This window comes from Lucilia sericata, unplaced genomic scaffold (assembly GCF_015586225.1).
Source record: "Lucilia sericata isolate MDLA Ls3-8-SP2 unplaced genomic scaffold, ASM1558622v1 Contig001614F_arrow, whole genome shotgun sequence".
In the NCBI taxonomy this organism is placed as follows: domain Eukaryota; kingdom Metazoa; phylum Arthropoda; class Insecta; order Diptera; family Calliphoridae; genus Lucilia; species Lucilia sericata.
Window position 1 is genome coordinate 80,001 of NW_023995530.1, and position 24,952 is coordinate 104,952.

General features: G+C 28.7%; 1 protein-coding gene across 1 annotated transcript in view; it reads right to left on the minus strand.

The window, feature by feature from the left end:
* Positions 1-24,952, minus strand: part of LOC119612143 (protein timeless homolog) — a gene marked incomplete at its 5' end in the record, with an annotated part of 49,400 nt that overhangs the window by 19,318 nt on the left and 5,130 nt on the right. The window contains one exon of the mRNA XM_037967888.1: positions 22,634-22,714. Within this exon, the coding sequence (XP_037823816.1) occupies positions 22,634-22,714 (81 nt within the window). The remainder of the gene's footprint in view (positions 1-22,633; positions 22,715-24,952) is intronic.

The following is a 24,952-nucleotide window of genomic DNA, read 5'->3' on the forward strand; positions in this document are numbered from 1 at the left end:
AGTTAGTTAGTAGTTAGTTAGTTAGTTAGTTAGTTAGTTAGTTAGTTAGTTAGTTAGTTAGTTAGTTAGTTAGTTAGTTAGTTAGTTAGTTAGTTAGTTAGTAGTTAGTTAGTTAGTTAGTAGTTAGTTAGTTAGTTAGTTAGTTAGTTAGTTAGTTAGTTAGTTAGTTAGTAGTTAGTTAGTTAGTTAGTTAGTTAGTTAGTTAGTTAGTAGTTAGTTAGTTAGTTAGTAGTTAGTTAGTTAGTTAGTTAGTTAGTAGTTAGTTAGTTAGTTAGTTAGTTAGTTAGTTAGTTAGTTAGTTAGTTAGTTAGTAGTTAGTTAGTTAGTAGTTAGTTAGTTAGTTAGTTAGTTAGTTAGTTAGTTAGTTAGTTAGTTAGTTAGTTAGTTAGTTAGTTAGTTAGTTAGTTAGTTAGTTAGTTAGTTAGTTAGTTAGTTAGTTAGTTAGTTAGTTAGTTAGTTAGTTAGTTAGTTAGTTAGTTAGTTAGTTAGTTAGCATTGTAATTGGAACACCCTTTACTTGCTTTCTTCATAACTATTCCAACACCTTGTGCGGCAACTGAGTGAATACAAATGCGTTGAGTACTAAAAGTTATAAATGTTTTGAGTGACAGTTCAAGGATATAAATATTTCCAAGTCATTTAATTATGACATCATTAAAATCTTCCACCTGATAAACAAACATTATATAAATATATTTCATTCTCCCGTCGTCTCTCTCTCTCACACATACACTTACAAAACAATAAATTTAATTTAAAATTTTTTACTCACTCATTGTAGTAGTTTGTTGAATAATGCTTCTTTATTATCTTGATGCTTTAATCCTTTCATCAGCATAGTTTTAACAACAACGGAAATAATAATAATACTTCCAGCAACAATAATGATATTAAACAATAACAACACAACCACAAAGTAATAACTTATATAAGGGATGACGTTTGTATGTTTTAAATACAATTGCTGGTCCTTCGAGCCACCAGTCAGTCACCACAATTATATATAATTTTACATTTATTTGCGAGGAAGCATAATATCAAATTTACTTAAAGAATCTCAAGAGTTTAATATCAGAGAATGACTAGTTATCAAACTTATTTACACTTTAAAATCGAATTTGCTCAACAATATGATTGTCAAAATAATTCTTGAAGTCCTAAAAGTAACTGCATATACATATGCTTTAATGCAGAATGTCTACAAAATATATTCATGGCCATTAAGACATCTTAATAATTCCATATTTCAGTGACTTTTGATAAATTATCATTTTGTCATCATTCTCATCACACTCAGTAGGATTTCTTATAAGTTTTTCCCAATAATTTATTCTCTTCTGGCAACGCAGGCTTTCATCAAAGCACTGCAATGATAAATGTCCACAATTTGTGGTGCTGCACAATCAAAAACCAACGAAAATTAAGCAAAATAAGAGAAAATAAAGAAGAAATCATATTATGAAATAATTTCGTCTGTGACATGTGATACATGTCGACAATAAAACATGAATTGAATGCGTGAATGCACGTAATTAATTGTCATATTTATATGTGTAGTTGCAACAATGTATAAACGCAGTTGCATCCATATCAAGTGACAAAAAGAGCTATAAGAAAAAAAATATAAGCCTCTTGGCACACAATACATTTCCACCAATGACACATTTTAATGAAAGACAAAAACATTAACAAAAACAAAAAATGCAAAATAATTGAAAACGAAGATTAATAATAAAGAATATGGAAAAAATATAGCATAAAAGAGATGAAAAGCATAAAAATCTTTTTGTACATTTTAATGAAAATCGAAATATGAAGTAAGTTATCATAGCTGTCAATCTCGTCTAGTCTATAGTCTAGTCTATAGTATTACCTATCATTGTCTAGTCTATAGTCGTCTAGTCTGTAGTCGTCTATAGTCTAGTCTATAGTCTAGTCTATAGTCTAGTCTATAGTCTAGTCTATAGTCTAGTCTATAGTCTAGTCTATAGTCTAGTCTACAGTCTGGTCTATAGTCTAGTCTATAGTCTAGTCTATAGTCTAGTCTATAGTCTAGTCTATAGTCTAGTCTATAGTCTAGTCTATAGTCTGGTCTATAGTCTAGTCTATAGTCTATAGTCTAGTCTATAGTCTAGTCTATAGTCTAGTCTATAGTCTAGTCTATAGTCTAGTCTATAGTCTAGTCTATAGTAGTCTATAGTCTAGTCTATAGTCTAGTCTATAGTCTAGTCTATAGGTCTATAGTCTAGTCTATAGTCTAGTCTATAGTCTAGTCTATAGTCTAGTCTATAGTCTAGTCTATAGTCTAGTCTATAGTCTAGTCTATAGTCTAGTCTATAGTCTAGTCTATAGTCTAGTCTATAGTCTAGTCTATAGTCTAGTCTATAGTCTAGTCTATAGTCTAGTCTATAGTCTAGTCTATAGTTAGTCTAGTCTAGTCTATAGTCTAGTCTATAGTCTAGTCTATAGTCTGTCTATAGTCTAGTCTATAGTCTAGTCTATAGTCTAGTCTATAGTCTAGTCTATAGTCTAGTCTATAGTCTAGTCTATAGTCTAGTCTATAGTCTAGTCTATAGTCTAGTCTATAGTCTAGTCTATAGTCTAGTCTATAGTCTAGTCTATAGTCTAGTCTATAGTCTAGTCTATAGTCTAGTCTATAGTCAGTCTATAGTCTAGTCTAGCTAGTCTAGTCTATAGTCTAGTCTATAGTCTAGTCTATAGTCTAGTCTATAGTCTAGTCTATAGTCTAGTCTATAGTCTAGTCTATAGTCTAGTCTATAGTCTAGTCTATAGTCTAGTCTAGTCTAGTCTATTCTAGTCTATAGTCTAGTCTAGTCTATAGTCTAGTCTATAGTCTAGTCTATAGTCTAGTCTATAGTCTAGTCTATAGTCTAGTCTATAGTCTAGACTATAGTCTAGTCTATAGTCTAGTTATAGTCTAGTCTATAGTCTAGTCTATAGTCTAGTCTATAGTCTAGTCTATAGTCTAGTCTATAGTCTAGTCTATAGTCTAGTCTATAGTCTAGTCTATAGTCTAGTCTATAGTCTAGTCTATAGTCTAGTCTATAGTCTAGTCTATAGTCTAGTCTATAGTCTAGTCTATAGTCTAGTCTATAGTCTAGTCTATAGTCTAGTCTATAGTCTAGTCTATAGTCTAGTCTATAGTCTAGTCTATAGTCTAGTCTATAGTCTAGTCTATAGTCTAGTCTATAGTCTAGTCTATAGTCTAGTCTATAGTCTAGTCTATTTAGTATAGTATCGTATAGTATAGTATAGTATAGTATAGTATAGTATAGTATAGTATAGTATAGTATAGTATAGTATAGTATAGTATAGTATAGTATAGTATAGAGTATAGTATAGTATAGTATAGTATAGTATGTATAGTATAGTATAGTATAGTATAGTATAGTATAGTATAGTATAGTATAGTATAGTATGTATAGTATAGTATAGTATAGTATAGTATAGTATAGTATAGTATAGTATAGTATAGTATAGTATAGTATAGTATAGTAGTATAGTATAGTATAGTATAGTATAGTATAGTATAGTATAGTATAGTATAGTATAGTATAGTATAGTATAGTATAGTATAGTATAGTATAGTATAGTATAGTATAGTATAGTATAGTATAGTATAGTATAGTATAGTATAGTATAGTATAGTATAGTATAGTATAGTATAGTATAGTATAGTATAGTATAGTATAGTATAGTATAGTATAGTATAGTATAGTATAGTATAGTATAGTATAGTATAGTATAGTATAGTATAGTATAGTATAGTATAGTATAGTATAGTATAGTATAGTATAGTATAGTATAGTATAGTATAGTATAGTATAGTATAGTATAGTATAGTAGTAGTATAGTATAGTATAGTATAGTATAGTATAGTATAGTATAGTATAGTATAGTATAGTAGTATAGTATAGTATAGTATAGTATAGTATAGTATAGTATAGTATAGTATAGTATAGTATAGTATAGTATAGTATAGTATAGTATAGTATAGTATAGTATAGTATAGTATAGTATAGTATAGTATAGTATAGTATAGTATAGTATAGTATGTATAGTATAGTATAGTATAGTATAGTATAGTATAGTATATAGTATAGTATAGTATAGTATAGTATAGTATAGTATATAGTAGTATAGTATAGTATAGTATAGTATAGTATAGTATAGTATAGTATAGTATAGTATAGTATAGTATAGTATATATAGTATAGTATAGTATAGTATAGTTATAGTATAGTATAGTATAGTATAGTATAGTATAGTATAGTATAGTATAGTATAGTATAGTATAGTATAGTATAGTATAGTATAGTATAGTATAGTATAGTATAGATAGTATAGTATAGTATAGTATAGTATAGTATAGTATAGTATAGTATAGTATAGTATAGTATAGTATAGTATAGTATAGTATAGTATAGTATAGTATAGTATAGTATAGTATAGTATAGTATAGTATAGTATAGTATAGTATAGTATAGTATAGTATAGTATAGTATAGTATAGTATAGTATAGTATAGTATAGTATAGTATAGTAGTATAGTATAGTATAGTATAGTATAGATAGTATAGTATAGTATAGTATAGTATAGTATAGTATAGTATAGTATAGTTAGTATAGTTAGTATAGTATAGTATGTTAGTATAGTATAGTTATAGTTATAGTTATAGTATTAGTATAGTATAGTATCGTATAGTTAGTATAGTATACGTCATAAGTATGTATAAGTATAGCTTAGTATATATTATGGTATTATAGTATAGTATAGTATAGTATAGTATAGATAGTATAGTATAGTATAGTATAGTATAGTATAGTATAGTATAGTATGTATAGTTATTTGTTATAGTCTTAGTATAGTATAGTATAGATAGTATAGTTTAGTATATATAGTATAGTATAGTTATAGTATAGTATAGTATAGTATAGATATAGTATAGGTATGTATAGTAGAGATAGTATAGTATAGTATAGTATAGTTGTATAGTATAGTATAGTATAGTATAGTATAGTTATGTATAGTATAGTATAGTATAGTATAGTATGTATAGTATAGCTATAGTATAGGTATAGTATAGTATAGTATAGTATAGTATAGTTATAGTATTAGTATAGTATAGTATTAGTATAGTCTAAGTAGTTAGTATAGTATAGTATAGTATAGTATAGTATAGTATAGTATAGTTAGTATAGTATAGTATAGTATAGTATAGTATAGTATAGTATAGATATAGTATAGTGTAAAACGAAGACATAAAAAACGAGGAAAAGATGCAATATACGTAATTGTTCAATTCGTAATTGGAGTCATATAGTTGTATAGTTGTATGGCGTATTGTTTTTATTGATATTTTGTTTTCGTAACAAAAACAAAACAATGGTAACAGTGTGGCAGCAATTGTGAATTGGACAAATACATACAAATGTACAAAACAGACTGCAAATAAGTATTTTTTCCTTTATATCTGTTTAATATTTTGCTTTTTTTTGATATTTCAATATTACAGTGACTTTAAATTAACTCATTTTAATCTATCTTTTGGAGTTTTTTTTTTGAGTCTCTATAATTTATAGTTTAATAATTTATTTTTCTCTTAATATGTTATCAACACACAAACTCATATTCATCGAATTATCAAATATTTGTTTTTGGATTACATATTGCATTTTTTTAACACTCTTTTTATATTTTTCTTTTACATTGTATTATTAAAATTTAAATTTTTGTTTGTTCTTTTTATTTTGATTTTTGTTAATTTGAACATTATTAAAGTAGTTCGCATATAGCTGTAAGTTAGTTACTTTTGGTAATGAATTTAAAATTTTTTTATAAAATGATATTGGGAATAAATACATCAAATGCACAAATGTTAAGGGTAGTCAAATATAATTATGATTTCAGATAATTTGGGTCCGTTGATTGATAGTAGTCATTTAGAAAATAATTTAACCAGTGATTTTTTTAATGTGTGTCATCTTAATGCTCAGAGCTTGGTACCAAGATCAAATTCTATAAAATACGAAGAAATGAAGAATTTATTAGAGAATAGTTTATATGATGTTATCGGTGTAAGTGAAACATGGTACAAAGATTATATATCTGATGATACAATATCATTAAGTGGATATCAAATTTTCAGAAACGATAGACTTTGGTCTAGGGGAGGTGGCGTGTGTCTTTACATCTCGGACAAATTCAAAGCAAGAGTATTGTGTGATTACATGGAGGAAACACTAATTGAGAGTCTATTTGTTGAGGTGAGTCTTGGAGGTACCGATAAAATAGTGGTTGGTGTAGTTTATTTGCCACAGGGTAACTTTAGGCATGCTGAAGATTATCTGGGTGATGTAGCTTCGCGTTTTCCAAATCTAATTTTAATGGGCGATTTCAATACAAATTTGTTTGATACAACAAAAAGTCAAATAGTTAGAGATTTCTGTATAAGAGCAGGATTATCAGTAATACATAATTGTTTACCAACACATTTCACTGATAACCTTTCTTGTTCTACTTTAATTGACTATTTTATGGTGTCGGAGCCTGATTTGGTACATACGAAAATGCAGTATCAAATGCCAGTTTTAAACTCAGGACATTCATTAATTTCTATCTCTTATAATGTCAGAATTGAAAGAAATTTCCCGAATTATTTTTTTCGGGACTATAGATCTTTAAACTTAGAACGGTGTTTGCAACAATTGCGATCAGTAAATTTTTCTTACTTATATAACAGGTATTTGGTAGATGATCAAATAGCTTTTCTTAATTCAGTTATACTTGAAAATTTTGAACAGAATGTTCCCTTGAGGAGAGCAAGAAGGCCGCGTTATGATAAATGGATGGATACCAATGAAATTAAAATTGCTCGCTCAAAGCGTAATCTGGCTTTCCGTGCCCTCAGGGAAGATAATTGTGAATATAATCGAAACATATACCGAATTAGTCGGAACAGACTTAAAAGTTTAATAAGGAGATATCGGAGAAATGCAAGTATCAACTTCTTTTCTAATTGCAATCAAACACAGTTCTGGAATAGATTAAGATCTGAAGGGGCTATTGCAAGTAAATCTGAATCAAGTATGAATCAAGTGAATGTTGAGGAATTTAATTGTAATTCAATACTACCTCCCATTGATGATGAAGGATGTTGGGATGTTATTTTTTCATCTAATATGGGGTTTTCCTTTAGAACAGTGGATGAATTGGAAGTATATAATGCCATGAATAGTATTAAAACTAATGCTGTAGGATATGATGGCATCCCTATTAAATATTTGAAATTGATTTTTCCTGTTATAGCAAAGCCTTTAATTTTTATTTTTAACAAAATAATAACCACATCTGAATTTCCAAGCATTTGGAAAATTGGAAGAATAGTGCCGGTTCCCAAGATTAAATCCCCAAGATTGGCAACTGACTTTCGGCCGATAAGTATACTTTCCTGCTGTTCAAAAATCTTGGAGATTTTATTGAGGAATCAAATTCAGGAGTACCTAGGAGAAAAGGGATTGTTAAGCACTTTCCAATCGGGATATAGGGAAAACTATAATACCACAGGACTTACTTTAGGAGTTGTAGAAGCTTTACGACATAATATGGATATGAAATTTGAATCTTTAGCAATATTTTTGGATTATTCCAGAGCGTTTGACTCCATAAGTCATTCTATGTTAATAACAAAGTTATTAAATTCATTTAAATTTGATAATACTGCTTGTAAAATAATTAGATCTTTTCTTACTGGTCGTAGACAATTTACGGAGGTTGAAGGAAGAGTGTCTACAATTTTGGAAATTTTTAGAGGTATACCTCAAGGCTCTGTATTAGGACCATTGCTTTTCATGATGTACGTTAATGATATCTTTTCGCAAATACATTTCTGTACATGTTATGCCTATGCTGATGACATACAGTTGGTTGCATGTGACAATGGACGTGGTGTTGATTATTTGACGGTAAATGTTAACAGGGATTTAAAGCGCATCATGGAATGGTCAGATTTAAATTATTTAAGCCTCAATCCGACAAAAACTCGCGTTATATTATTTTCAAATAATATTCAATCAAATATTAAACTTTATTTGGGAGATAACCCTATACAATTCGTATCTTCTTTCAAAACTCTTGGTATATACTTGGATAATAAATTAGATTTTGGGGTTCATATTAACCACATTATAGCGTCCATATCTTTTACATTGAGAAAATTTTATTCATTAGGTTGCTACTTACCTTTAAATGTGAAAAAGCAGTTAGTTTTTTCTGTATGTTTACCTACTTTTCTCTACGCAATAGAAGTATATAGTGGTACATCCCAACACAACATGGATAAATTAGAACATTGCTTTAACAGAATAGTTAGGTATATATATGGTCTTAGATATCGAACGAGAATTACATCTTACGTTATATCACTCTTTGGCTGTAATTTTCAAGGTTTTGTTAATATAAGATTGTTACTTCAACTATATAAAATCATGAAAACGGGCTGTCCGCCTTACTTGAGAAATTTGTTTCAAATTGGTACGTCTTCACGAACACATGCATTAGTTCCTCCGCGTTATAATACGTTGATTATGAAGAGGTCATTTGTTGTGAGATCTATTGGCCTATGGAACTCTACAATACCGTATGCTGACAGAAAATTTTCATATTCCATAAAAAAGTTTAAGAATGTTGCAATGACAAATTTATAAATTTATTACAACTATTATTTTTGACTGCTATCTTTTGATGCCCAAATATTTGAATACTGTATTTGTGTTTGACCTTTAACATTTGTGCAATAGGGGGGTTTTAATTTAATTTTTATTTTCTTCTTTTCTTTCATATTTGTTTTGAAGTTTTAAATTAAATACATATATAAAATATTTATCTTTAAGATCTTAAATTGTATGCCATATATGTTGTACCGGTTTATTGGCCCTTAAGGGCTTAAAAAACTATTGAATAAATAAATAAATAAATAAATAAAATAGTATAGTATAGTATAGTATAGTATAGTATAGTATAGTATAGTATAGTATAGTATAGTATAGTATAGTATAGTATAGTATAGTATAGTATAGTATAGTATAGTATAGTATAGTATAGTATAGTATAGTATAGTATAGTATAGTATAGTATAGTATAGTATAGTATAGTATAGTATAGTATAGTATAGTATAGTATAGTATAGTATAGTATAGTATAGTATAGTATAGTATAGTATAGTATAGTATAGTATAGTATAGTATAGTATAGTATAGTATAGTATAGTATAGTATAGTATAGTATAGTATAGTATAGTATAGTATAGTATAGTATAGTATAGTATAGTATAGTATAGTATAGTATAGTATAGTATAGTATAGTATAGTATAGTATAGTATAGTATAGTATAGTATAGTATAGTATAGTATAGTATAGTATAGTATAGTATAGTATAGTCTAGTCTATAGTCTAGTCTATAGTCTAGTCTATAGTCTAGTCTAGTCTAGTCTAGTCTAGTCTATCTAGTCTATAGTCTAGTCTATAGTCTAGTCTATAGTCTAGTCTATAGTCTAGTCTATAGTCTAGTCTATAGTCTAGTCTATAGTCTAGTCTATAGTCTAGTCTATAGTCTAGTCTATAGTCTAGTCTATAGTCTAGTCTATAGTCTAGTCTATAGTCTAGTCTATAGTCTAGTCTATAGTCTAGTCTATAGTCTAGTCTATAGTCTAGTCTATAGTCTAGTCTATAGTCTAGTCTATAGTCTAGTCTATAGTCTAGTCTATAGTCTAGTCTATAGTCTAGTCTATAGTCTAGTCTATAGTCTAGTCTATAGTCTAGTCTATAGTCTAGTCTATAGTCTAGTCTATAGTCTAGTCTATAGTCTAGTCTATAGTCTAGTCTATAGTCTAGTCTATAGTCTAGTCTATAGTCTAGTCTATAGTCTAGTCTATAGTCTAGTCTATAGTCTAGTCTATAGTCTAGTCTATAGTCTAGTCTATAGTCTAGTCTATAGTCTAGTCTATAGTCTAGTCTATAGTCTAGTCTATAGTCTAGTCTATAGTCTAGTCTATAGTCTAGTCTATAGTCTAGTCTATAGTCTAGTCTATAGTCTAGTCTATAGTCTAGTCTATAGTCTAGTCTATAGTCTAGTCTATAGTCTAGTCTATAGTCTAGTCTATAGTCTAGTCTATAGTCTAGTCTAGTATATAGTCTAGTCTAGTCTAGTCTATAGTCTAGTCTATAGTCTAGTCTAGTCTATAGTCTAGTCTAGTCTATAGTCTATAGTCTATAGTCTAGTCTAGTCTATAGTCTAGTCTAGTCTATAGTCTAGTCTATAGTCTAGTATACAGTCTAGTCTATAGTCTAGTCTATAGTCTAGTCTATAGTCTAGTCTATAGTCTAGTCTATAGTCTAGTCTATAGTCTAGTCTATAGTCTAGTCTATAGTCTAGTCTATAGTCTAGTCTATAGTCTAGTCTATAGTCTAGTCTATAGTCTAGTCTAGTCTCGTCTATAGTCTAGTCTAGTCTAGTCTATAGTCTAGTCTAGTCTAGTCTATAGTCTAGTCTATAGTCTAGTCTATAGTCTAGTCTATAGTCTAGTCTATAGTCTAGTCTAGTCTAGTCTATAGTCTAGTCTATAGTCTAGTCTATAGTCTAGTCAATAGTCTAGTCTATAGTCTAGTCTATATATATAGTCTAGTCTATAGTCTAGTCTATAGTCTAGTCTATAGTCTAGTCTATAGTCTAGTCTATAGTCTAGTCTATAGTCTAGTCTATAGCCTAGTCTATAGTCTAGGCTATAGTCTAGTCTATAGTCTAGTCTAGTTAAAAGTATCTATCTATCACAAATCAAAACTTTTTAAAAAAATTCGTGTTGGACATTTTTTTCAACTCTTCTGTATCTATGGAAATTTCGTAGTATATAATTTTTCGTTAAATAGAAGTTTTAATTTTCATTGCAATTTTTGTTATTATTAAAAAAAAATAATTGTTTACATGTTTTAAATTAATGTTGCGGATTTTTTCTCATACTCATATTTAATGAGAGTTTAATTAGATGAATTTAAATTTAATTTAAAAGTAAAATTATGTTTTCCCAGTTGCTGCTTTTTTTCTTTTGTTTGTCTCTTTTTGCTCGGTATTTCGACATTCATTCAATGTACCCACTTAATTTTCCACACAATTTCACTTTTATTTTTATAATTTTAGTTTTTGTTGTTGTTGTTGTTGTTGTGCATTCACCGCGCAAAACCATAATCACCAGAAGGACATTTTCCGTGCAAAGAGGAATGTGTAAATGAAAGGACTTCATTTGATAATGGGGGTTAGTAACTAAATGAGTGAGTGAAATTTTGTATTTAGTACACTTATCTTGTGTTAGTCACAATTATTAATTACCGATGGGTAAATTTCACTATTTGTTTTTTAGTTGATTTTTAATTTTAAATTTCATAAATTATTTTAAATTTAATGTTGATAATTTTATTTTTTTTTTCTTTCTTTTAAACCACCTTCTATTTTTTCTGCCATTTCTTTTGTTACTTTTTAATTGTATTTTTTACAGCAATTACATTTTTCTTACTTCTAGCAAGATTGTTGTTGTTTCTTTTATTGTATAGTTTAATTTCACAGTGTTGCGAATTTTATTTATGTAAAAAGTTTACTTTTTTTAGGGAAGTATTTTTCTAAACTTTTTATTATAATTTTTTTTGGTTTTTTTTTCAGACAAAAGATACATTTAGTAGAATGAAAATAAAGAAAAAGTAACAATAAAAAAGGAGCAGGTAATTTCCACATTTTAACGGCATATAAGTTAATCAAAAGTTAAGAATGAAAATGAAATAAATAAAGTTTTTCAAGGCATGAAATTACGATTTGCGTTTTTCTCACCACTGATAAGGATGTGGGCATTTTGTTGTTATAAAAGAATTATTTTCTTATTATCATTAAGATTTTAAATAAATAATTTATTAATTTTTTTGTTGTATTAAGCACAAAGAATTTGAAGAACATTTCGACTAAAAATATTAGGCGGAACCTGTAATTTGAAAACAGTGTTGGGAGAAGCCAATTACATTACATTTAAAGTAATTGTAATTGAAGTTAAACCTCTCTGCTCTGCTTTAATGTTTTTCATAGAGTTTTATATTATAATTACTTTTCAATCATTACCATTACATTTTTGAATAATTCAAAAGTAATTGAGTTTTTTCTTAATTACAATTACAAAAAAATTACAAGTAATTGCAATTATTTATGGCTTAATTGTAAGGGGATAACTGCATAAAATAATTCATTACATGGATAGTTACAATTACTTGTAATGTGTAATTGAAAAGTAACTAATTACAATTATTTGTAATTGTAATCATTTACAATTACTTTTAATTGAAACCAATTACAGATACTTGTAATTATAATAGAAGTTTTGCTAATTACATATACTTGTAATATTAATTGAGGTTTATCATTACAAATACTTGTAATTTATGTTTACTAATAACAATTACATGGAGTTATAAGGAAAAAAACTCGAAATTCTTCAATTACAAGAAATTGTTATTGGCAAAACTTATATTACAATTACAAATAATTGTAATTGGTAAAATTTCAATTACTCGTAGTTGTAATTGGAAAAGCTTTAAATACAATTACTTCAAATGTAATTGTAATCATTATCTCTTAAGCCTGTTAATTACACAGCACAAGAAATTGTAATTGCAAAAGATTACAAAAGATTACACAACACAAGAAATTGTAATTGCAAAAGAAAACAAATTCCTATTACATGTAATTTGCAATTGAACCTATAATCAATCACTTAATGTAATCATTATGCCTCAAGCCCTTACTTAGAATCCATAATCGTTGCATAGTTATATTTACACAACTTAGGCATTTTTAATATTTTATTTCCATTTGATAATTTGTTAGTGAGATTTTTCGTATAACACCCCTCCACACTCCACTTTTCAAATCTATTGTTCAATTCACAATCGATGTTGTAGCGTTGTATGCGTTGTATGTCAGCAGCTGCTACAATAGTCATAACAATGTTGTTGGTATTTTCTATGCAAAAGCACTATACAACTCCTACGACAATTTTTCATATGTTTTTCGAATGTTGTAAGAAAGTTTAGTGTTGCCGATTGTTTATTTCGACATATAAACAAAAAATTCAAACGATTTTAGCATAAAAAACGATAAAGTGGTAACACTGAAATCAAAAACAAACAGCTGTTTACCAAAACAAAAAAACTAAAATTTTATTAAAAACTGTTTATTTATTAGTTTAAAATGTGGAATAAAGAATATAAAAGCATTGAAAATTCAAAGAAATTAATTTGGTTTATTTCGCATGTTTAATTAATTTAATATTTTTTTGATTTTCTTATCTTTTGACATTGTTATGTACATTTGTTTTGATTGTTTTTTTTTTTTTTTTCATTGAAAACATAAACTTATGACTTGCTGCAAAGATCTGTTCACAATCACTGTTACTACACTCTAGTAGGTACAATATACAACTTGATTGTGAATTGAACATATTTGTTTTTATAAAATAAACATATGACAACTTAAACAAATCCTTATTTCACCAGTAATTCTACAAAATATTTCAAGAAAACATTTTTGCCTTGAACTGTTATAACAGTCTGCTATTAACTCATGGCAAGGGTGTCATCTTCATCTTTATCATCATTCATTCATTTACTCGGAAACACAATCCCAGATGTTTTCAATGAATTCGTAACAATAAAAAAAAAACAACCAACTTTATAATCAAAAATGAAAGAAATTTAAATAGAAAATAAAAAAAAATTGTGAGACTTAAATGTCTAGACAGTGGGTGATTATGAATTTTGTAAATATATATTCAAATACAGTACAATTTTTAAATACCCAAAAGATAAAACAAACAAAATTTATTTATTGGCCAAAAAATTCACACAAAACACGTACATCTTTATCCCTTATGGTCAAAAAGGAAAAACAAGTTGTTAGCATGAGGCAAAAAGAATTATGTTGCATTTCAATAAACTAAATCCCCTAAAAAAAAAACAGCAACCAAATAGTACAATACAGACTACTGGACAACTTGAAATTGTAAAGTGAAGTACATGCGAAAAATGTAAAACAAACTATGTATATAAAATCCTAAAAACTATAGTAGTATTTGTTTAGTTTTTTATTTCACTAACTTTTAAATAAACTATAAAATTGTAAAAACATTTAGAAACAAGTAAAAAAAAATTAGATCAAATATATACAAAACCTTGCTATGTATTCACTCATATACATATTGCTAAGAGGGGCTTACACTGTAAGAAAAACTCGACAAATATATCACAAATTTAAAAGGTGTTACAAAAGTTTTAAAGTTTTTTAAAGAAAAACATTAAATTTAGATTAAATTTTACAAGACATTTGCATAAGTACTCAAATCACTAATGCCTCTCCGTTTTAAAACAGACTAGAGGTAAGCCAAGTTAGAGTGCTATATTCGGTTATGACTAATCTTAAATAATGAACGTTATAGCCATTTTCTGAAGAAGGGGACCTTATATGGGTGGTAGGGTCAATTATGGACCGATCCTCATAATATTTTGTAGGGAGATTTTGGCTTATATGAAATTTATTTATGTCGAATTTCATCGCTATACTCGTACTTTTAAAACAGATATGCCCGTTAAAGCTCTTGTTCGAGGGTCTACTTGTATGGGAGCTATCCGAAAACATGGACCGATATTTTCAATACCAAACAAACCTTACCTATAGAAAATATTTGTGGAAAATTTCAACCCTCTGCTTCAGCAGACAGACAGACGGACGAACATGGCTAGATCGTCTTAGAATTTAATAAGTACCCAGAATATATTTATATACCTCTGTGGGTCTATGACCAATATTTCGATGTGTTACAAACGGAATGACAAAATCAATATACCCCCCATATTTTTTGATGGTGGGTATAAAAACAACAAAAACGGCAATTTTAAAAATAGGGGAAATGAAGTACCAAATATTGAAAATCATATTCATGGGTTAAAAAATAGTCCCATTATAGGACTATAAAGCCCTTAAAGCTTTCTTCTAAGCAAAAAAGGTAGTTTAAAAAATTTAAATTAAAAAAAAAAAATGGAAATTGGAAATAGCTATCTGAACTCCTTTGGACAATTTTTTTTTGAGTTGGGTCACTTTGCACGAAATTGTCCATTAATGAAATATATGGAATAAAGTGACTTAAGGAAGTGGACCATATATGAGAGCTATAACCAATTATGTATTGACACTAAATTTTTTTAGATGATATCTATATATACACAAAATAAAGTCATGCATTTTTTTTATTTATTAAAGAAATATATATGACCAATTATGGACCGATCCGAAAAAATTTATTTATTTTTATACCAAAAACATATTTATGTCAAATATTATTAAAGTATCTTATTTCTAAATAAGTTATCTGCATTTAAGTAATTTTCGGAAGTGGACCTTATATGAGAGCTATGACCAATTATGGACCGATCCGGAAAGAATTTCGCAGGATAGTTTAAACACATTCCTGACGAATTTTATAACGATATCTTCACTCCGTAATGAAATAGCTGCGTTTAAGTGGTTATCGGAAGTGAGCCTTATATATATATACATATATATATATATATATATATAGCTATGACCAATTATTGACCGATCCCAAAAATATATTTCAGGGTAATATATGTATACACAAAACATACTTATTTATGTTGAATATTATTCCGATATCCTTATATGTATCTTAATTATTTATGTGCATTTAAGTGTTTTTCGAAAGTGTTTCTTATATGAGAGCTATGACCAATTATGGACCGATACAGATCTATGTTGGTAATTTGATTGTTCATATTATATACATACATATGTGAAAAATCTTGTGGTGTTACTGATATTTTTGACGTAGCATGTATTATTTTCAGTGTATTAAACAAGTACTCACATTAGGACTATTTCTCAAATTCAGAATAGTTTTTCTATGAAAAATGTACTCCGACCCTAACTACTTTTTCTATGAAAAAAAAAAATACTTGTTCTGATTATTTTTTCTTTGAAAAAAATACTCTGATTCTGACTACTTTGACTATGAAACAAATATTCAGATTCAGAAAAATGTTTTATGAAATCCTACTCTTACTACTTTTCTGCGTACTCGGATTTTTTACGAAATAATTACTCGGATTCTGACTACTTTTCCCATTGAAAAGTACTAAGATTCTCACGACTTTTTCTATGAAAGAGTACTCCGATTCTGAATACTTTATAAAAAAGAACTCCAATCCTGACTACTTTTTCTATGAAAAGTGTATGTAATTACATTCTGACAATTTTTTCTTTAAAAAACATTCTTGCTTTTTCTATTAAGTACTCAGATCTTGACTACTTTTTTATGAAAAAAGTAACCAGATTCTAACCAATTATTTATGATAAATCTTACTCAAATTCTGACTACTTTTTCTATGAAAAAAGTTCTTCGATTCCGACTTTTCCTAGAGATAAAGTACTCATATTTGAAAAAGTACTCAGATTCTAACTATGTACATTTGTTTAAATACTCAGATTCTGTCAGATCTAAGTATGAAAAAAGTAGTCAAATTCTGACTACTTTTTCTATGGAAAAAGTACTCTAAATTATGACCAGATTCCGACCACTTTTCCTATTGAAATAGTACTCAGATTTCGAACACTTTTTCTATGGAAAAAGTACTCAGATCCTGACATTCTTTGGAAAATGTTGGATCTGACCAAGTTTTTCTACGGCAAATGTACTCAGACTGAGTACTGAGTAATTTATTTTATGACAAATGTACTCAAAATCTAACTACTTTTGCTTAAAACATTTTCCTAGCTTTTAAAGCTTTAAAGTTCTTAAAATAACAAAAAAATAAAGTAAACCTTATTTATGAGTATGTATTGAAAAATTCTGTAAAGTACAAGGACATGAAGGCAAAGAAAAATGTAGAGGTATTATTTTGCATAATAAATGAACTTTACGTTGCACCTATAGACAGAGCCAGACTCCTACATTTTCGTACCTTTCACATTTAAAGTTTATTTTTTTAAAAGATGGCATTTTTAATGTGGAAAAATATTTGATGTTAAAAATACCAAATAAAAAGTGAGTGCATGAGTAGTTTATATGTATCAACATTAAACTCTATTTTATCGTTTCCGACAACAGGACTTTTTTTTGTTCCTAGTGGCCAACAAAAAAACACATTGCTAGGAGAGGTGCTGCAAAATATTTTGTATAAAAAGGTAGATAATAGGAAAAAATACAGTCTTAAAAAAGCTGTTGTTGAGCATTAAGAGCGACGAGCTTACTTCAGCTCTTGTGGCAGACAACTTTTACAATGGCCACACGCTTTTAAGTGGTTTTTTGTTTCTGTTTTGTTTTTGGCTATGGCGCGCACGGCATTTGTCTTTGGAACACATTCATAAAGCCAGTAGAGATTGGTTGTTTGGTTTGTTGGTTGCTTACTTCCTTGGTATCGCTGCAACACCACAACACTTGTGGCGCCTCTAGGAATATTAAATAGTTTTTATTTATAGCAAAAGATAAAAGCGTATGTGTGTTTGTGTCTGTATAGTTGCATCGAGAAATACAAGAGGAAAATTAAGTTGATACCTGATGAAGTTGACTACATTTTATACATTTTTTTCGTATTACTCTTTCTGCACATCAGGGAAAATATATATTTGTATGTAGGTATGTTGTATGTTTAAATTGAAATTATATTTGTATGTATATTTCTATAATATTTTGCTCGTATACAATGGACAAAGACATTAAGCTGATTTTCAGACTAACGCAAATAATCATAGCTACAGATATGGCTTTTGTTAAGCTGTTGTGCGGTAACTAAACTCTTTCAAAATACAACACAACAAAGAATTATTAAAATATCAACATTGTGTTAATGCTATTATATAATTTAGTGTTTAATAACCAGGAATAACAGCATTGAAGTTTCAGTTATAACCGACAAAATAGTTCCCCGAACACTTAAAATAGTGCGTTAATATGTGATCTCTTGTGTTTTTTTTAATGAAAACTAAAATTTTGTAAAAAAAAAAATAAAAATCTATTTTAAATTTTAACAAATGTAGCTTTTACGAAATTCGTTTTTGCTGTTAAATTTGTTACTCAGAACACAATTTAAAATTCTACCTTTAAAAACAATGTCCACCTTTTCTATTCACTTCTATTGTTGTATTATACTTTTGTTACTTTGCATTATATTGTGATCCACTCTTGTATTCTTGTGTTTTTTTTTTTTCGCCCACAATTTTTTTAGACTTGTTCTCTTTTTATGTTTTAAACTACTTTTTATATATAAACAAGTAAGAATGTATAATCGGCATGGTCGACCATATGATACCCTCTACATGTCTGTAAACATTTATAATATAAACTGTTTTTTGTCTTAATTCCGAAATAGTTTTAATAATAATTTGTTGAAAAAAATGATTTTCTGAAAGAGAGATTATAGGGGGGCTTATTGTAAATATGGACCTACCTTTCATATATTAGTAGAAGCGTTTACGTTTCCTTTAAAGTTATTGAGATACTAGTGTTTATAAGTGAATTATTGCACCTTCAAATCATTGTCGGAAGGGGACTTTGTAATGGGTCAAGGGGTCAAATGAGGCCCGATCATAACAACTTAATCTTATACAAAACTAAGTTGTGCCAATTTTTGTAAAGTTAAGTACTATAAAATTTAAAACATTTATGAGCCCTAGGGCCCTATACGGGGTTACGAAAATAATAAACCGATTTCAACCATTTTCAATTGGCTTCGTCATTGGGCGAAGAGAAAAGTATCCCAGCGAAAACTTTCATTACCATGTAAGGGGTTAAAATGCTTAAATTACTTACACAATAGCATTTTAAGTCATTATTTCAACATGGTGAAGTAATTGGAGGCAAGTACTTACCACAAACGATTACAAATAATTAGAAAAAGTAGTCATTGTAAATCGCATGAAAAAAGTATACATCTTCTATATCTTCACTAGCAAGATGACTAATGAATTATAAAGTATTTATATAACACATTGTTAGTAAGACCTTATTAGACTACTTCTATGTAATCCAAACTATATGTACTAGTCATTGAATAGTATGTTGTTAGGTAAGTAATTTCAATTGAAAGTCATTACCTAGTATTTGGCACATATGTATATGTGCCAAATTTCCGCAAATTATCTGACCTTATTGCGATCTGTTTCGGGCGCACAAGAACACACAGACGTGTAAAGACAAACGGACGGACAGTCGAACATAGCTTAATCGAATCGGAAAGTGATTCGGAACCGATTGCAATACTTTAAGTTGGGTGTATTACCAATATTTTCTGGGTGTTTATAAACATCAGCTCAACAAACAACCTTACTATAGTGGTGTTGAGTATAAAACAGTTTTACTCTTTTGCAATATAGAAGTGGAAGTGACTACATTACTCACTGAGAATTTTTAGGTGGTAAAATGTGAACATTGCCTAAAAAGTGTTAAATAAAGATAGTTTCGTTCTTTAAGAAAATGTTTTTTAAAGCAGATTTTGCACTAAAAGTGCACAGAAATTATAGAAAAGGTACTCACAAACCAAACACAGATCCAAAGTGCTTTTCTATAAGAAAATTTTCCATATTCTGAGTGTGTTTTTCTGCAAGAAAAGTTATCAGATTCTAAAAGCTTCTATAAGAAAAATAATCAGATTCTGAGCGCTTTTTTATAGATATTGAGTACACTATAATTTTTAAGAGACAGAGTACTTTTTCTATAGGAAAAGTAAACATATTCTGAGTGCAACGAATAGTAATTGAATTCTACGAACTTTTTATATAGAAAAAATACTTAGATGCAGATTTCTATACGAAAAGTATACAGACTATGAGTAAACTAATTAAGAGTACTTTTTTCAAAAGGAAAAGTACTCAGTTTCTGATTAAGAAACAGAGAACTGAAACGAAATCCCAAGCGGTTTCAGAAGTATGGTCAGTACGGCTTTTTTTTAAACCAAGTACAAAATACTTATTCAAGTACCGACCCTTTGAGTACGAAAACCTAATTTAAGCCTTTTTGAGGTCAAAGTTATCTTTAAAAGTACTTATTTGAGAATTTTTGGTATGATTTAATAGCAAATGTATATAAAATTTAAGGAATCAGGTACCATACCAATATGGGTATGGTACCTCTCATGTTCACATGAGTGTCAAAGTTCTTCATGCTAAATTTGAGGACTCTAGATCTAAATATATACATAGATGCAAGAGTTTAGCTCTAATAGTTTCTTAGACATACGAATTTTTGTATTTAATTCATATGAAAGGTTCCAAGAACCCCTAATGAACGTCCGCACATTTTATTCCCAAATGTTCACTTTTATGTAAAACTTCGTTTGAATAAAAGAATAAAATTAAAAAAATATAGACAAAACAAATAGTTTTAGTGGAGGATAGTAGTCTGGGTCTTTTTCTTGTAGTACATATTTAATTTTATCACTTTATACTCATACCATGCAAGTAGGTGTTAATTATATTTAACATTTTTTACTCTATGGTGTATTCTTTCTAAATTTAACCACTAGTTTCTTTGTAGTTTCATCCTATTTTAGCATATATTTTTTTTTTTTTTTTTTTTTTTGTCCAGAAAAAAAGTGTCTAAAGTTATTTATGTGGCATTAAATTTAAACTTGATTTAGATAAAACTAATGCAAACTTTACTGTAGACACCCACTTTAGGTGAATCTTACATAATTAGTTACTTGGTAGTTGGTTTTAATTTGGTTAATCTAAGTGAGATAAAGTAAAGGAGTTAGTTTTGTTTTTAAAGATTAAAAATGGCTGTTGTGTAAAAACAATAAAATTGTTGCGTCTGGGAAAAAGTACTAAGTTTTACACATAAGTCAAGCCTATTTTAAAGATAACAAAATGTTTCTAGACTTTTTTATACCCACCACCAAAAAGGATGGGGGTATATTGATTTTTCATTCCGTTTGTAACACATCGAAATATTTTTCATAGACCCACAAAATGTATATATATTCTGGGTCCTTATTTAATTCTAAGACGATCTAGCCATGTCTGTCTGTCCGTCCGTCCGTCCGCCCGCCCGTCTGTCTGTCTGTTGAAAGCACGATAGAGTCCGAACGGAGCAAGATAGAGGATTGAAATTTTCCACAAATATTCACTACATAACAATGAAATTTTATGTCGATCGGTCCATAATTGCCCTACCCCCATATAAGGTCCCCTTTCGAAAATTACTTTAGCGCCCATTACTGGCTTAAAAATACGATTATAGTAATAAAATTTAACACACAAAGTTTCATATGATCCAAAATCTTCCTACCATTTTATGAGGAGTCGGTCCATAATTGACCCTACCCTCTTATAAGGCCCCTTCAGAAAATTTGTTTAACGCTCATTACTGGCTTAAAAATACTAGTATAACAATGAAATTTGACATAAGTCTCTTATTATCAAAAACTTCTCTACCTAATTGTATGTTGATCAGTCCATAATTGACCCTACCCCTATATAAGGTACCCTTCAGAAATGACTTTAACGCTCATTATTGGCTTAAAAATACGAGTATAGTGATGAAATTCGACACACATAAGTTTCAATGATACAAAAATCTCTCTATCAAATTTATATGGATCGGTCCATAATTGACCACATATAAGGTGCCCTTCAAAAAATTACTTAAACGATAATTACTGGCTTAAAAATACAGAATACAGAAAAGCGATGAAATTCGACACACACACATATTTTTTATACGAGTTAAAACCTATTCATCAAATGTATTGAGGATCGGTCCATAAGAAAATTACTTTAACGATCTTTGCTGACTTAAAAATACGTGAACAGTTATGAAATTTATAAAAAAACATTTATAGGAACATAATCATCTTCAACCCAATTTCATGCGGGGAAAGTGTCGGGAAGTGATATTCGATGAAAAGATGTTTTGTATGAACCAAAATTGGTCTAAAATTTGTTTATGAAAACGGTCAATTATTAACTCTATCTCTCATATAAGGTCCTCATCAGTTAATTTGATGAGTAATATCTTTTAAGGCATACGGTTTGATGGTGGGTATATGAGATTCGGCACAGCCGAATATAACACTCTCACTTGTTTTGATTGCTATAGGCAACTAAAGGATACTTTGTATTTTTAAAAAATAATCTAAATAAAAGATTTAGCAATCTAATATGATTGAAATTTAAGACCTTTAATCTTTTAGTTTCCTTTCAAAAAAATGTCTTTTTGTATATTTGTAAACATATCTCATATAAACTCAATTTTTTATCCATATAACTTTTAACAATTCTTTGAGCTAAAAAGCATATAAACACTTTCGTTATTAAAGTGTAATCAAAAATACATTTCAGTTGAAAAAAACACATTAGCGAGTGTTTTTAAAAGGAAATTTAAAACCAGTGTTTTCCTTTTACTCAACACACACACACTTTTCTATCAATAGATTTCAATACAATATTTTCCTTATGTATGAGTGAGTGGTGAAGGGGATGTTACTGTACTTGATAGAAATATAGTATTAAACTTACCTGGCAGCACGCATTAATGCAACGGCATGTTCCAATTTACCAGTGCGCAACATTTTGTGAATCCTTATCATACAATCTTCCCTGAAATAGACGTAAATATAGAAGATAAAAAAGACAAATTGTTAACAAAAGGATTTTTATAAAATAAAGTTAATCTAGGCAAAAAAACGAGAAATCTTTGAATTGATGATGATGTAGCAGAAATAAAATAACAAGATTCAATCAAATTTAAAGACATTTTGAAATGTTTTTTCTCTTCCTTTCATCATTTTAGGAGAAAAAAAAACAACAAATGGCGACAACTTTATGTTGATGGTGTTTTAGAATAGTGACTTATGTTGTTGTGAATGCTGTCAAAGTAGTATCTAGGAACTAATATCACAACAATGTTATTTTGTCAAGGTATGCAAAAGTATTTTCAAAATAAACTTTTAACAAATCAGACTCGCTATAGAAAGGCATGGCAACGAGTTATATTTAGATAATAAGGACTGAGTCAGAAAAACTTTCTAGCTAAAACTTATTCTTGGTTCCAAAATATTACAAAACAAAAGAAAATTTAACAATATGGACAAAAAAAAAGTACAAATGAAGCTTCCTTAAAGAACCGTATAAAGAATACTTGAACAAGAAAATCAGGATCTTGGAAGCAAGTTCAAGCAGATATTGATAGGGCAAACTAAGTCCAATAACTATTTCCAAAATCACCCAAGAGACTTCCATTAGAAAAGCAGCTCGTAAAGTTTTGATATTCGATATTCTTTTGTGCGTAGAGCCTAAGCTCATGCTGGGTTGAAGTCATATAAAGTTCAGAAAATTCTGATCAATCAAAAGTAAAAAACTTAAAAGCCGAGAAAAAGAGTGAAATTCTTTATTTGCAATCTATTCTCTGTACATATATAGACATTTTACAACTAACTACCTGGTCATGATTTGTGCCGCTGATGGACGAGGTAATGTTCAAGACTAATACCGGACAAAAAAAGAAAATCAGCACAGAGTACCTTCACATTTCTGGCCCGATTTGGCATCATAACCACTATGGAAAAGGAATTTCAAACACATTGGACACTTGCAAAAAAATAATTAAAAAACACAGGAAAACAAGTAGGAAAGTATATTTGGGAATGGCCAACCATATAATACCCTACACCATGAGTATATTTTTAAAATTTTTATTTTTCATAAAGAAACTTTTATGTTGAATTTTACCTTAATTCCAAAGTATTTAAGCAATTTATTGGTAAAAAAAAACTAATTTTCTAAATGAGGCTTTATATAGGAGTATAGGTCAAACATGGGCCGATCCTCATTAAATTTGGAAAAAGGATATTTTTAAATAACAGTTAATTTTGTTGAGTTTCATTGCGATACAAATGGTTAAAAGTCAATTTTAGACGTTTAAGACATTTTTTGAAGGGTGGTTTGTATGGGGGGTTAGGGTCAAATAAGGGCCGATCATTACGAAAATCTACAGTGTCATTTATACTTACATGTACAGCCAGCCAGACGGACAGACTTAATCGACTAAAAAAATAATTCTGAATCGATCGGTACACTTTAAGGTGGGCACAAACGTATAATACCCTCCCCACTATAGTGGTGTAGGGTATAAATAGCCCAAGGCATGTGCGACTTTAAGCGTCCGTAGACCACCTCTTCCAAAAATGAAAGGTTAACAAATATTATAATTAATTTCCACTTTTTTCAAGAAATACCTATTAAACCATGCATACTAATGTTCTAATTAGAGGAAAAATAAAATGTATAGCCGGGCATGGTCGACCATATGATACCCTACACCAGTGGGTATGTTAAAAATTTGGATAATTTTTTAAAAAATAAAGCATTTAATTTGATTTTTATCTTAATTCCGAAAAATTTCAACTTATTGTTAACAAAAAAAAAAAAGATATTTTCTACAAGAGTGCTTATATAGGGGGGAGGGTAAATATGGACCTATCCTTATAAATGTTAGTAGAGTAATTTACATCTGCATCAAAGTTATTTATGTGGAATTTTATCGTGTTATTAGTGTTTATAAGTGAATTTTGACCTTCAAGTCATTTTCTAAAGGGGAGTTTGTATGGGGGCAATGGTTTTAAACTTCTAAAAAACTAAATTTTGCCGATTTTTGTTGGCATACTGGAACATTTAACATAATTATGAGCTGAAAAGCCCGATTTCAATCATATTCAATAGCCAAATTTCATCAAAACATCATATGTAGTACCAATATTTTTGGGTGTTACAAACATCAATACAAACGCATAATACACTATATTGGTGTAGAGTACAAAAATATATTTTTTTTTTTTT